At 46.1% G+C, this 14230-nt stretch overlaps 1 protein-coding gene across 3 annotated transcripts in view; it reads left to right on the top strand.

The window, feature by feature from the left end:
* Positions 1-14230, top strand: part of corin (corin, serine peptidase) — a 302839-nt gene that overhangs the window by 59563 nt on the left and 229046 nt on the right. For all 3 annotated transcript variants that reach the window (XM_085969754.1, XM_085969736.1, XM_085969744.1), the window contains exon 4: positions 2084-2291. In XM_085969754.1, coding sequence (XP_085825880.1) covers positions 2084-2291 — 208 coding nt within the window. The remainder of the gene's footprint in view (positions 1-2083; positions 2292-14230) is intronic.

Here is a 14230-nt window from a genome sequence, read left to right as displayed (position 1 = left end):
ATGGAATGCCAATCTAGTTGTATCTTCCGGATCCATTCACATCCTAGTAGTGGTGGTCCTCCATCTGGCAATATATATAGGTCCATTTTTGGTGTTTCCTTGCCGTTATATATAACGTTCACCCTTATTCCTTTGGGTTAGACTTTTTGCCCCGTGTACGTCTTCAAGACAATCTTTGTATCTCTCAAGGGTATATGTGAGAATAGCCGCTTGTAGTCCCTTCGGTTTATGACTGTGCCGCTCGATCGGGCTCTAGCCCACCGCTGTCCGGGAAGGGTCTGCGCAGTACCTGTTGCTAGCCCGTTTCGCTGGACCACCGTGACTGGAAAGCCAAGCCTGGCTCTTGACAGCCTCCCCTGCGATGCTCAAATCTCCGCTGGATGACTGGGCGGTTGCCCGTGGTCGGCGCCCGTGCTTCTGACTCGACCTTCTTCCACTGTTCTCCAGGAGCAAATCCCTGGGAGGTGATGCAGAGTTGCAGGTAGGTTCGAACTTGCTCGTCGCCACTGTTACGTCCGTGTAATAATAAGAGAAGGACTGCAGAGAACGGTACAACAGGTGTTTACTCAACGTGGTTCAAACTGCAACTGAAACAACAGATCACTACTCAACGTTATATACAGGTGTGGTCACTGCCAGTACTACAGTATACATGAGCTGTAGAAAGTAGTTCCCCCCCTTAAAGGTACATACATTACAGTGGTGCAGTCCCCTTGGCGGGAAATCTGCCGGGAACTTGCCCAACCTGGCAAAGAATCCCTGTCCCAGGAAAACGGGTCAGGTTGCGGCAGCGTTTTGGAGGCAGACAGAAGTCCCGCCCCCCTGCCAAGGAGAGGTTAATCCAGCCCAGCACACCTTCATATCAAATCTTGGGAAACTGGGGAGAAATTATTTTCATCTTTTATTATATATCTAATTTAATTAATTATGCACTCTACTTATACCATGGTTCTGTTCCTAGATTAACCTACCTTTGATATGATGTTTCACACCACTCCTGTCCTCTGTATGAAAATGTAGGACTCTGATTGAAACCTGCCTAATAGCTCAATACATTTAAATCTAGTTTGCCTCATACACTCATCAGAGTCTTACAATTTCACCTCTTTTATTTCTTTGTCAAGTGTTGCCCAAAATGCATCACTTCGCACTTATCCATATTGCACCTACCATGTGTCTGCTCATTTCACCAGTCTGTCTATGTCCTCCTGAAGTCTGCTACTATCCTGCTCACTATTTACTACATTACAACATAATTCCTCCACACAAACGCAAACTTCTCGCAGTAAACAAGATCTGGCAATTTCACCAACGTCAGCATAATACTAAGTTCCTTACCTTGTATTGTATGGCTTTTTCGCATTGCCTGAAATATTCATTTAATTGTTTTACTTTTCCTATTTTTGGTTGGTTCCGCTTGTTATATAATCCATCTTTTCCTTGCAACATTACTTTCTTTGGGTGATGTTTAATGATTGTGTGCATATTATTCAACATATATGTTCAGAACAATTATTGGGGGAATTCAGTTTATTATAGTTAATCTAATTAGCTGGAACCTGTTTTCTAGATATTTTACTGTACATATCTTTAACATGTATACTTAGAGAATATGTCCTAGAGAGTGCAGATTTTTTATAATTGTCTTTTATATTGAAATTGGAATTTATTATAGTCTCGTTCTAATTGGTCAATTAGATGTATTGTTAAACATTTGCTGAAATTAGTTTAACCACTCCTAGTGGTAAAGATTTAGAAAGTTGCCAAGTTAATGATTTCTATTGTCAAATTCACAATAAACATATTGTAAGTGGCTGAGCAATTGGGACATACTTAAATAAAATGTAGGTTTTGTATTTTGGGAATGATAATTTTGATAACAGACTTTGTGGTTCCAGGTTTTGTGTGCTTGGCCTGTTTCTTTATTTAACTTTAAAAATATATAATTTTGCACATTTATGTTTTTGCCATCAAACTTCCAAAATTGAGCTTTCATCCTCAAATGTGATTCCTGTAGATGCTATTTAAAAATAAACCATGAAAATGTTAAATGTTGTTTATATTGTCTATCTATTCCTTACAGGTGCCTGTAACAATGTAAGTTACAGCCTATGTGAAATGCTGCCCTATAATCAGACTACTGCACCACCCTATCTCTCAAACTTCAGCATCACGGACATGGAAATGCTCATCCGTTTCTTCAGTCAGCTTAATCTCTTGCGCTGCTATCAGCATATCATGCTCTTCGGCTGCAGCATTGCTCTTCCAGAGTGTATCAACAGCACCGAGAGGTATGTGAGCAGAAAAGTCACCGGCTTTCGATTTGTGCATAGTGAGAGGTATCCTGCCCATGTTTATTGAGTGTGCCTGTCAGCCTGATAATTACACTATGCAATATTATTGTACAAATGCTTAACGCATTAGTATCAAATTTCTTTCCCTACTCTTTTAATGGAGGCATTTAAAATAAATAAGTCAATGCCTCCATTAAAATAGTAAACAGAGGAATTTGATATTAACACATTCATTATTTGCATGATAATACTGCATAACATAATTTCCAAATTATCTGAATATTTACTGCCTATTACTGATTTAGGGAAACAGCCAAGCCCTGGTGGGATTGGTTTATGCTATATAAATAAAAATATTAATGAATGCAGTGAGACAAGTTCATTACTCATTGACCCAGTACCTTCCAGCAAATTATGTGCACGATATCTTGGATTTACTCCAGACATATTTGCTCTCCTAAGGGGGGTAAGACAAAAAGCAAAGCAGGTAAGACAAAAGACATTGAGGTAAAATTTCTGAGGGGGTTCTCCCCAATGTCTTTTGTCTTACCTGCTATTAATGTTAGTTTGTTAAGTAAAGAGAGGATTTTCTTTTAAACTTCAGAATAGCTTGAGCTTGCTAATTTCACTTTGCTGTCCTCTAGTCCTGCAATAACCTCTTACATTTTCTTACCTGAGGAGGCGCGTTGGGAGCGGGACTGCTGGTTTCCGGGTTCCAGTCCCACCCCCAGCGACGTCTGATGAACAGGCTTGCCGGCCAATTAAGGGAAAGCTGGTGTCAGATGATGTCAGTGCATGACGCTTCATCTGCCGGTTTTCTTAAAGGGACAGGCTCCATAATTTTTTGACAGAATTGAGGTGCTGTCAAACACTGACAATTACTGTCCAAAGGTGAGCCCATACATCCAGGCTCACCAATGACTCTCTCCTTAGGAGAAAACAGATGGCAGCTGCATGTGAGATTGCAGAAGCCATCTGTCAATTCTCCCGATCAGATGAGGCTTCACAGAAATATCAAATCTTGTCACCTGCAGATACATATAAACAGAATAAAAGTATTTCTCACTACATTCTCTCACCTGTCATACTTATCTGTGCACCATTGCACCCATCACACTACCTCTGCAGCTGTCATTTGCACACTTACACTGCAGCAGGCCCACAGCTCGCCTCACTGACACTGGCGGGGTTTCCCGCCATTGGGAAGCCCGCATCTGCAGGTGGAAAATGGTGAAAAGCCTCTTAACTGCCTGTTAACTACCTGTTAACAGGCAGTTAATTGGCTCTAATCCCCTTCCCGTCGCTAGGAGATGGGTCCCTGCGTAAGTCGGGGATCCACCTCCTGGGAAGATGGTTTGGAGGCGGGTTGGGACCCGCTCCCAATTTTTCCCATTTTCCCAGCAGTCCCGCCTTCTCAGGGCTGGTAAAATCCAGCCTATGTATTAATTTCATGATTTTCAAAGTCCTCTCTCAATTTTCTTCCCTCCAAAGAAAACAAGTTAAGTTCTGAGACTATCCTTGCAACGTATAATTTCAAGTCCTGGAACATTTTTCAGTGAATCAGTATCTCTCCTAAGGTATTCAAAACTGTGCACAATATGGCAATTGAAGATTTGCCAATGGATTAATATATGGTTTTGACATAATGAAATGTGTATTCAATTGAGATGTATTCTAGTACTTCACTAACTTATTGACCATGGCTTCAGTGGTTGGCCAATACCACACCCCAATGTTTGGTTTTCCACCTTTGCTCATGGTCCACAAAATAGGACCCATCCATTCGTGTTCCAGTGATCTACACTTTTTTGGACATTATGGCTGGAACTTTACCGGTGCTCAGAATGTGGGTTTGGAGGTGGGTCCGCTGCCAAATCAGAAAGATTGACAGCGGGTCGGTATCCCGCTGTAAACCCGCCTCCTTGTCAGTTTCCCAAGTGTCGGGCCTGTCATCCCTGAACAGACCCGACACCAAGCACCGGGTCAGCCAATTTAGATAGATAAATGCTTATTAAAAGGTCGTTAAGAACGATTTTCATATTTAGTTACCATTTTACCAGGTTTTCAATGAGGTTCCCGGAGAGCGGCTATCACGTCAGGTAAGTATGTCAGGTTCTCAATGACTTTGGATTGCTGTGAATAGGTGACAGCTGCAAAAGTGGTCTAAAGCCTACCATTTCACAGCTGTTCACTTCCCAATCTCAGAAGCTGGAGCATTAATGATTTGGAACCCACTTTTGAGCTTTATGTACTTTTGAAGTATTTGGAGTAATCTCTCTATCCACTGTCACCTCCTTGGAACAACCTGGTGTGTATGAGATGGTTTTTTAGACCAGTACGTTTAGGAGCCAACTAGGGAACAGGCTATCCTAGATTGGGTATTGTGCAATGAGAAGGGGTTAATTAATAATCTTGTTGTGCGGGGTCCTTTAGGGACAAGTGACCATAACATGATAGAATTCTTCATTAAGATGGAAAGTGAAGAAGTCCAATCTGAAACTAGGGTCCTAAATCTAAACAAAGGAAACTACGATTGTATGAGGAGTGAGTTGGCTATGATAGATTGGATAGCTTCATTAAAAGGCATGACAATGGATAGGCAATGGCTAACATTTAAGGAACGAATGCATGAATTGCAACAGTTATACATTCCTTTCTGGCGCAAAAACTCAAAAGGAAAAGCGGCCCAACCATGGCTAACAAAAGAAATTAATGATAGTATTAGATCCAAAGAGGAGTCATATAAAGTTGCCAGAAAAAATAGCAAGCCTGAGGATTGGGAGCAGTTTAGAGCTCAGCAAAAAAGGACCAAGAGATTGATTAAGAGGGGAAAAATAGAGTATGAGAGTAAACTTGCAAAGAACATAAAAGTGGACTGCAAAAGCTTCTACAAGTATGTAAAAAGAAAAAGATTAGTGAAGACAAATGTAGGTCCCTTACAGACAGAAACGGGAGAATTTATAATGGGGAACAAGGAAATGGCAGAGGAATTAAACAAATACTTTGGTTCTGTCTTCACGGAAGAGGACACAAATAACTTCCCAGAAATGCGATGGAACCAAGGATCTAGTGAGAAGGAGGAATTAAAGGAAATTAGTATTTGTAAAAAAAATAGTGCTGGGGAAATTAATGGGACTGAAAGCTGATAAATCCCATGGGCCTGATAATCTACATCCCAGAGTACTAAAAGAGGTAGCCATGGAAATAGTGGATGCATTGGTTGTCATCTTTCAAAATTCTATAGATTATGGAACAGTTCCAGCAGATTGGAGGGTGGCAAATGTAACCCCACTATTTAAAAAAGGAGGGAGAGAGAAAACAGGGAACTACAGACTGGTTAGCCTAACATCAGTAGTAGGGAAAATGCTAGAGTCTATTATAAAGGATGTGATAACAGGACACTTAGAAGATATCAACAGGATTAGACAAAGTCAACATGGATTTATGAAAGGGAAATCATGTTTGACAAACCTACTGGAGTTTTTTGAGGATGTAACTGGTAGAATAGATAAGGGAGAACCAGTGGATGTGGTGTATTTGGATTTTCAGAAGACCTTTGATAAAGTCCCACATAAGAGGTTAGTGTGCAAAATTAAAGCACATGGGATTGGAGGTAATATACTGGCATGGATTGCAAATTGGTTAACAGACAGAAAACAGAGAGTAGGGATAAATGGGTCTTTTTGGGGTGGCAGGCGGTGACTAGTGGGGTACCGCAGGGATCAGTGCTTGGGCCCCAGCTATTCACAATATATATCAATGATTTGGATGAGGGAATCAAATGTAATATTTCCAAGTTTGCTGATGACACAAAACTAGGTGGGATTGTGAGTTGTGAGGAGGATGCAAAGAGGCTTCAAGGCGATTTAGACAAGTTGAGTGAGTGGGCAAATACATGGCAGATGCAGTATAACATGGATAAATGTGAAGTTATCCACTTCGGTAGGAAAAACAGAAAGATAGAGTATTATTTAAATGGTGATAGATTGGGAAATGCTGATGTACAAAGGGACCTGGGTGTCCTTGTACACCAGTCACTGAAAGCAAACATGCAGATGCAGCAAGCAGTTAGGAAGGCAAATCAGTCCCAACACCAGCAGCACCAGGCACACCAGCAACACCAACATCCACACCAACCTTCTCTGCAATCAACTGATGCTGCACTGGACACAGGACATCATCACCTCTGCCTGGTACACCAGCGATGGCCTCACCATGTCCACATTTGCTTCACTTAACACTGTACACCCTGGCTGCTACATGATGCAGCAGTTCGGCACCACCACCAGCACCATAAAGCATCCCTACAATGTCCAAGCAATTGCTTTCACACTCATCACCATTGTGGGGGGCGGGGTGGATGTTATGTCTCATCATTCACTGGAACTCACTAACACACTTTCAAAGGTGCACACAAATCTGTCAAAGAAAGCAAAGTGGTGACAATAAGGATTTCAATGCTTGACAACACATTAACAGAATTTTACACAAACATTGTCTAAAACACCCAAGTGCCTACCCTTGTGTGTTGTTAGTTGATATGATTGGACGAGGATGGGGGTGAATGTGAGGGGTGGCTAGTGAGATGGGGAAGTGATAATGTAGACAGAGAGGGATGGGTGGAGGTGCAAGGTAAGTTGGTTTGAGTAAAGATGTGCAGGAGTAGGGTAGGGAAGGCAGAGTGATGGGGATGTGATGAGTGGCACAGCAGGGTGAGGTTGAGTTTGGCTTTGCAGTAACGTTTCGTGATCTACTGAGATCATTGAAAGGTTTGTGCCATGCAGCCTGGTCCTCCTAACGACATCCCTCCTTGTGCCCTCTTGTGCAGTGTGTAACCAGGCTGCGTTGGTGTCCTGGGGAGGTCTCTTCCGCCCATGGAAAGGGAAGAGAACCTCCCTGCTTGCATTGACTCCCTACATAAGTATATGGAGGGAGTCATGGGAGAGCCTGGGTACAGCCGTGCACCTTTGTGCAGTGATTGTCAGTATTTTCAGCTCCCCAATGCTGCAGGACACTGACAGCACAACTGTCAAAATTAATGTGGACATGGTCCCTTTAAGGAAACCTGCTGATGACGCATGATCAAATGATGTCATCAGACCCGCTTCCTTTTAATTGGCCGGGAACCTCGCAGGGCAGGGTTAACAAGCCCAATCAGGGCAAAATTACTTGGATGAGGTGTGATGAAGACAGATGCTGAGTTTGAGGCCGCTCCGTACTCCGGCCACACCAGACTCGCCACAGTTGGTGAAATCGCAGCCTTTCTTTCTAGCTTTTAACTTTTTCTGATCCCTTTTAATGATATCAACTTCTGCCCCTAGTTAACTGGCCACATACTTTGGAGCAATTAGCAAAGCAAATAGTATTACTAAAAGTACCTTCTCTAAATCATTTATGAATAGTGTAAGTAGCAGTGAATCCAGAATAAATCCTTATCTCTACCTGTCACTATTCCTCCAGACAGATCATTATCTGTTAATTGCCACTTCTGTTTTCTATTGCTGATATACTTTTCAATCAAGCCAACTAATTTTCCATTAATTATATCTACCATTCCTGCTTTTAAAGTCTCAGATGCAGATCTCTATAAAACATTTCTTTAAATTCAGGCACATTGGCCAGAATTTTCCTTGCCCTGGTGGGTCTGGTGCGGCTGGTGTCCTTGGCGAGTCCTGACCCCGCTGCTGGCTCTATCCCACTGTACAAAATGAACTTACCTTAATGGAGCCTATTAAGCCCGCCCAGCACGTTACCCAGCCCAATTAGATGGAACGTATCTGGTGACATCATTCATGCTGCGTTTTAAGCCAGGATCCTTAAAGGGGCCCTGGCCACATTACATTTAAAGTTCAATCTAACATAGTGGGTGTTGAATCTTTACTGTACAATCATATAATAAAAGTTATATATGAGTGACAAAGAAATATTTAAATAAAATTATTATAATAAGTGTCAAATAAAAGTAATATGACTCCATCTACAAATACGATCAAGAACATAATATTACATTTTTACTTACATTTTTTATCCACCCCTTTGTTTTGGTTTTTCCCTCCCCCCCGCCTTTCCTTTTTTTTCTCTCTCCCACATGGCAGCTGTCTCTCATTCTGCCAGAACATTTCACACCTAATCTGAGCTGTCTTTTGTCTCCACTAGTCCTATCACCATCTCGTCTCGTTTTGAATACCTCTTAATGTCTCTTCACTTCTTTTGTTCTGTCCCCGCCTGGCCTTTCGATCTATTTCATTTCCTTTCCAGTTTTGAAAAAGGGTCAGACCCAAAACGTCGACTCTAATTTCTCTCCACGGATGTTGCCTGGCCTGCTGAGTTTTTCCAGCATTATCTGTTGTTATTTTGGATTTCCAGCATCTGCAGTATTTTGCTATCATAATAAAAAAGAACATTAATTGTGAAGTTATTGGTGCTTTCGTCACAAATCTATAGACTTTTGTATCAGTAACTGGTACAAATAAAAGATGTGTGTGTATAGGTAAGATAAAATTAAGCAGATTTTAAATGTAATTGTAAAGTAGTGGGTTGACAATTTTATGCAAGTTCAGTAGAACAGCTGCGGAATCCCTGACAAACAGTGTAAGTGATGCTTACAATGTGTTTCTGGGATTTCTGCAGCTCTTCTGTTGAAGTTAACAATGGACAAGTGAGAGAACCTCTGCAGAAATTCACCCCCAAAGTCTCAGACTGAAAAATTAAATTAGTCATATTCAGGGACTGAAAGCAAATTGAACCAGTGGAATGAGTGATGAGAATGAAATTGTTATGTTTGATGACTTGATTTAATGTGTAACTGGACAATTACAGTATACTGTGAGAAAAACCTGATCAGAAACAACACAAAAATTTATTTAAATGGTATATGTCATTTTTTTGTAGTGCAGATCAATTCACTGCAATTACTGTTTAGTCGGAAGGCAACAGCCGAGAATGGCCAGTGAAAAATTAACATTTACCAGTAGCTTTTCAAGTAGAACAGAATCTCCATCAATCTGTTAGCTGATGTAATCAACATGTTTTTATTTTGGTTTGTTTTTCATGCTGTCAAGTAATCAGCTGGAGCAATGGCCATGGAATTCACGCCTCAGGTTGACAGACATGGTTCCCGAGCTGTGTGAATCCCGTGGCCATGCAGGGAAATTTAAAAAGTAGAGGGGGGAAAGGCTCTTAAATGCTTGTAAAGTATCTCATAATGATTTCAATTGGGTCCCCGCCACTGCAGATCAGGTTGGCTCCATGCTGACAGATGCGCCTGTGGGAAAGGCGCGTGGGAGCGAGTTGACAGCGGGTTCCCGACCCGTTGTCAAAAAAAACACTGATTGTGCCGCTACCACCACGGAAATTCAGCCCATTATTTTTCCTGGATATCCCTTATTCATCAATTTAGTTTATCACTTAACAGGTCCCAGTTGATTTGTGATCAGCATTACTTCGAAACCATCCTAGCTTCTGTACATGGCTTCTATGATTTTCAGCTGAACATTGATAAATGTTCTGTAATATGATTTTAGTCATGTCCCATACTGAAGTTAAAGTAACTGATCTACGATTTTTCTAATTTAAGTCTCCCCCTCATTTGAAGACCTTGGCCTAGAAATTAGTTTGGTTGCGCCAGCGATTAGCGCCTAAAGAGCCCGAGATTTGGGGCGTTACCCAATTTTCGGACGTGCGCAGTGATCCTAGCGCATCCTGCCATATTGAGTGGCCTGTTAGCGCCGGCGTTAAGTCTTTGCGCCCGCTCGCGGGCGCAGCCAGATCATGACGTCATTTCATTGTGCAACGCCTTTTTGGCGCCCCATACCGGAAATTCAGTGGCGCCCCCTCCGTTCCGCCTGGCGCTATTAGTGACAGTTGGATGGAACGTTACCAGGTCCTTCTCAGACTCGGGGGGGCGCTCTTTAAAGGGGACAGCACTAGTATAAAACCGGCAGCCATTTGGCCTGGCCATCCTGCTCGCTGCTGGAGAGAGTTGCAGATCTTCAGTTACAGAGAGTTGATCTTATTGAGCCAGCGAGCCTTGGGACCTTCAGCCCTGTCCAGAACAGTTGGATCCAGAAAGCTGACTGCGTCTTACTCGTCGGCCAGAATAATGGGAGCTGCTTTGGAGGGGAACGTCATCCTGGCTGAACAACTGGCAAGGGCACAGACACGGAGGGAGAGAGGGCCGGGATTGGCCAGAAGGAGGAGGGCCAATGGACGTCACCAAATCCGACCATACGCTGCCAGGGTTTTCAGGCAGCAGGTCTCGTACCTTACCATGTCGGAGGAGCAGTGTCTGCGAAGGCTATGATTTGGTAAGGATGTTGTGACTGAGCTGTGCCACCTGCTTGCTGGGGATCTGCAGCTGCAGATACGGTGCAGGACCTCTCTGTCAGTGGCCATGAAAGTCACTGTTGTGCTCAACTTTTATGCCAGCGGCTCATTTCAGGCAGCAATTGGGGACATATCAAATATCTCTCAATTTGCGGTGCATTGCTGCATCCGGCAAGTGACAGCTGCCCTCTACAGAAGGAGGCACAAATTAATCACCTTCCCTGTGACCTTGGAGAAGCAGGGGGAGTGCGCGCAGGGCTTCGCGGCTATTGCGGACTTCCCCATGGTGCAGGGGGCCATTGATTGCACACACATGGCTTTGCGGGCGCCATTACAGAATCCGGAGGAGTTCCGTAACCGCAAGGGGCTCCACTCCCTTAATATGCAGCTGGTTTGTGATCACCGGCAGATGATCATGGCGGTGAACGCACAATTCCCTGGCAGCAGCCATGACGCATTCATCCTGCGGCAGACCTCAGTGGCTGACCTTTTTGAGGCCCCGGCTCACCCACGAGGCTGGCTTCTGGGCGACAAGGGCTATCCTCTCTGCCCATGGCTCATGACCCCGCTCCGTTTGCCCAGCACCCCGGCAGAAGAGCATTACAACAACAGCCATCAGGCCACCAGGAACATTGTGGAGCACACAATTTGTGTGCTGAAGCAGCGTTTCCGTTGTCTAGACCATTCGGGGGGCGCCCTACAGTACTCGCCGGAGCATGTGGCGCGCATCGTTGTTGTCTGCTGCATGCTCCACAACCTGGCCATTCGACGCACCCAGCCAATGCCAGCCGACCCTCAAGGTCCAGCAGAGCAGGTGGACGAGGAGGAGGAGGAGCATGCGGACAAGGAGGAGCAGGAGGAGGAGGAGGAAGATGGGAGGGCTCCAGAAACTGGAAGGGCCGTTCATCAGAGGCTCATAAGGACTCGGTTCTAGGCCCCTCGGACGGAATGGTGGCTGTGATTCGAACAGCGCCCTCCGGCTCGCAGTAAGCCTATGAAGGCCTCGATGATTGTAAATAGTGTACAGCTCGATTGAAAATAAAAAAGTTTTCTTTATTTTCAAACAAGTGCTTCCTTCCAGCATGATAACGTAATGGTAACAGAAATCATAACTAACAAACTAACAGATAACTGTCTGGCAACCCGGCGAAACGAACCAAACCATAACAAACAAACACAGCAGGTGTGGACGGCCTTAAATCCGGAAAAAGAGACGTCTTAGCACCTCCCTCTACTGGTGACCCCTTGATGGAGACCGATTCCTCTTACGAGGTCGGCCCCTTCCCTCCCTGCAGCTCCTCCATAATTGGACCCCAGTGGCTGCGTCAAGGCTGGGGGACGCCTGCTGACTGTCTGGAAGCGCTGAAGCCCCTGAGGGACGGCCTGGACGACCTCTGGGCTTGGAGGTCCCGCAAGCAGGCTGCTCCAACTGGGCATGTCTGCTAGCAGTCTGCCGTGCAGGTGGTGGCAGCTGCTCTGCTGACGCGCCAGCGGTGGCATCAGGACTGCTCACATGCAGAGAGAGGACACCTGCACCGTGGTCGGCCGAAACACTAGCACTCTGATGGGGCCGCACCAGATCATCTGCCACAATCGACTGCTCCACAGATTCATGGCCTGCTGTGGTGCTGCAAGGACCTGGGGTGATCCTGCCTGATGCAGCTAGGGTGGCAGAAGAGTGTGTTCGCGTGGCCTCAATTTGCGTGTGGATGAGGCCAGCAAGTGAATGTGTGGCAGCAGTGAGGACCTGCGTGGCAGGTGCCAGTGCTTTGGAAAAGCCATGGACAGTCCTTTCCACTGCCTCGGACAAGCCCTGGACAGACCTTTCCATTGCTGGGCCGAAGCCCTGGACAGACCTTTCCATTGCTGCCCCGAAGCCCTGGACAGTCCTTTCCATTGCTGCCCCAAAGTCCAGCACACTCTTTGCCAGTGTGTCGATCGACTCAGGCATCCTCCCCACTGCAGCCATAAGCTCAGTGTGCCTGAGCCGGGCCTGGGCGCTCATTTCGGCAAGGCACCGCACCTCCTCTGCACTCTGTGCAGCAGTCATGGTAGCCTGCCTCGCCCTCCGGGGAGACGGCCCCCGAGCGTCCCTACCCCCTGCGCGTTGCTGCAGGCCGCTGGTTCCTGGAACTGGCTCCTCATCAGAGCCTCCCCCCCTCCCCTCAAAGGAATTACTGTCCCCAGTCTCCACATGCGGTGGATCCCCTGAGGCTGGCACGGATGGTCCGGCTTCCTCCTGGTCGTCGCCTCCGGAGGCACTGGCACTGGCAGCTTGAGGGGCCGGCTCCCGAGCTGGTGATGCAGCATCTGAAAGCAGGGAGGTTGAAGAGTGGCTTTAGCAAAAGGGCAGTTTGGCAGCAAGGGATGCAACAGTGCGGCAATGCTATGACATGGGTCCACTTTGAGAAAGCATGCTGGCGGGGGAAACAACTGGAAGGTGACAGCTGTAATAGTTGAGAACCTTACCATCGCTGTGGACAATGGGGTCGGCAGCTGCAGTGGTGACAGGACCACTCAGATGTCCTCCCACAATCTGGTGGACTCTCTCCTCGAGATCCGTCAGAGGCTCCAGTTGAGGACGGCCTCCTCCGGTGCGAAGCTGTTCCTTGCGGTTTCTCGCCAGCTTGGCCTGCAGGGCAAAGGACGGGAAGTGATGTTACATGATGCCCTGAATTATCATCTCATGCCCCCCATGGTGGAACAGCCCTTACATGATGCCCTGAGTTATGATCTCATGCCCCCCATGGTGGAACAGCCCTTACATGATGCCCTGAGTTATCATCTCATGCCCCCCATGGTTGAACAACCCTTACATGATGCCCTGAGTCAAATGTGCATGTGTGTGACCAGAAAGGGCCATGGGTGCTTGCTGACAGATGGCCAGTGGGGCATAGCGCACCCTGTAGCCATAAAGTCAGGTGCTAATGGAGGGATGCATAAGTTTACATTAACTCCACTCACCCTCACGACCCGAGTGAGGTCGTTGAATTTCTTCCTGCTCTGCACAGGGCTCCTGGTCGCCATGCTGCTGGAGTTGACCCTCTGAGAAACATCCCTCCAAGCTCGTCGGTAGTCCTTATGATTAGGCCTCCTGCCATTGTCGGGGTAGAGGACATCTCGCCGGCGCTCCACTGCGGCCACCAATTCCTCCAGAGACTCATTGGTGAAGCGCTCTGCTCTCTGCCTCACCCTCTCCATATGCGCCAAGTTTTTTGTGCCAGAGAAGGGCCTGCGCTGACTTGCAGGCCTACAAGGCGCAGACTGTGGATGCTGGAGCTGCCTGACCCATCCCTTTAAGAGCTGGCCGGCGCCTGGAAGTCTCGTGGTCATGGGTAATTGAGAGCACCTGCGCTGCGGCTGGACGCCCCGATATTGGGTTGCACCAGCATGTTAGCGCCTTAGGTGCCCTGTGTAACGCCTGAACTCGCGCCTCCATCACCTTTGGGGCGCTGCAACCCAATATCGCACGAGGTGTTGATAAGTTGCGTCTGGCTATAAAATTTGCGCTCCGCCAATTCTAACGCCCCAAGCGGGGCTATACCCAATTTCTAGGCCCTTGTATATTTCCTTAATTGTTTCTTTGAGGTTTCTGGAGTGTATCCCATCCA

The sequence above is a fragment of the Somniosus microcephalus genome, chromosome 2, assembly GCF_052327205.1.
Source record: "Somniosus microcephalus isolate GS21.2 chromosome 2, FLI_Smic_1.0, whole genome shotgun sequence".
NCBI classification, from domain to species: Eukaryota; Metazoa; Chordata; class Chondrichthyes; order Squaliformes; family Somniosidae; genus Somniosus; species Somniosus microcephalus.
This window is presented reverse-complemented; position numbering and strand designations above follow the sequence as displayed.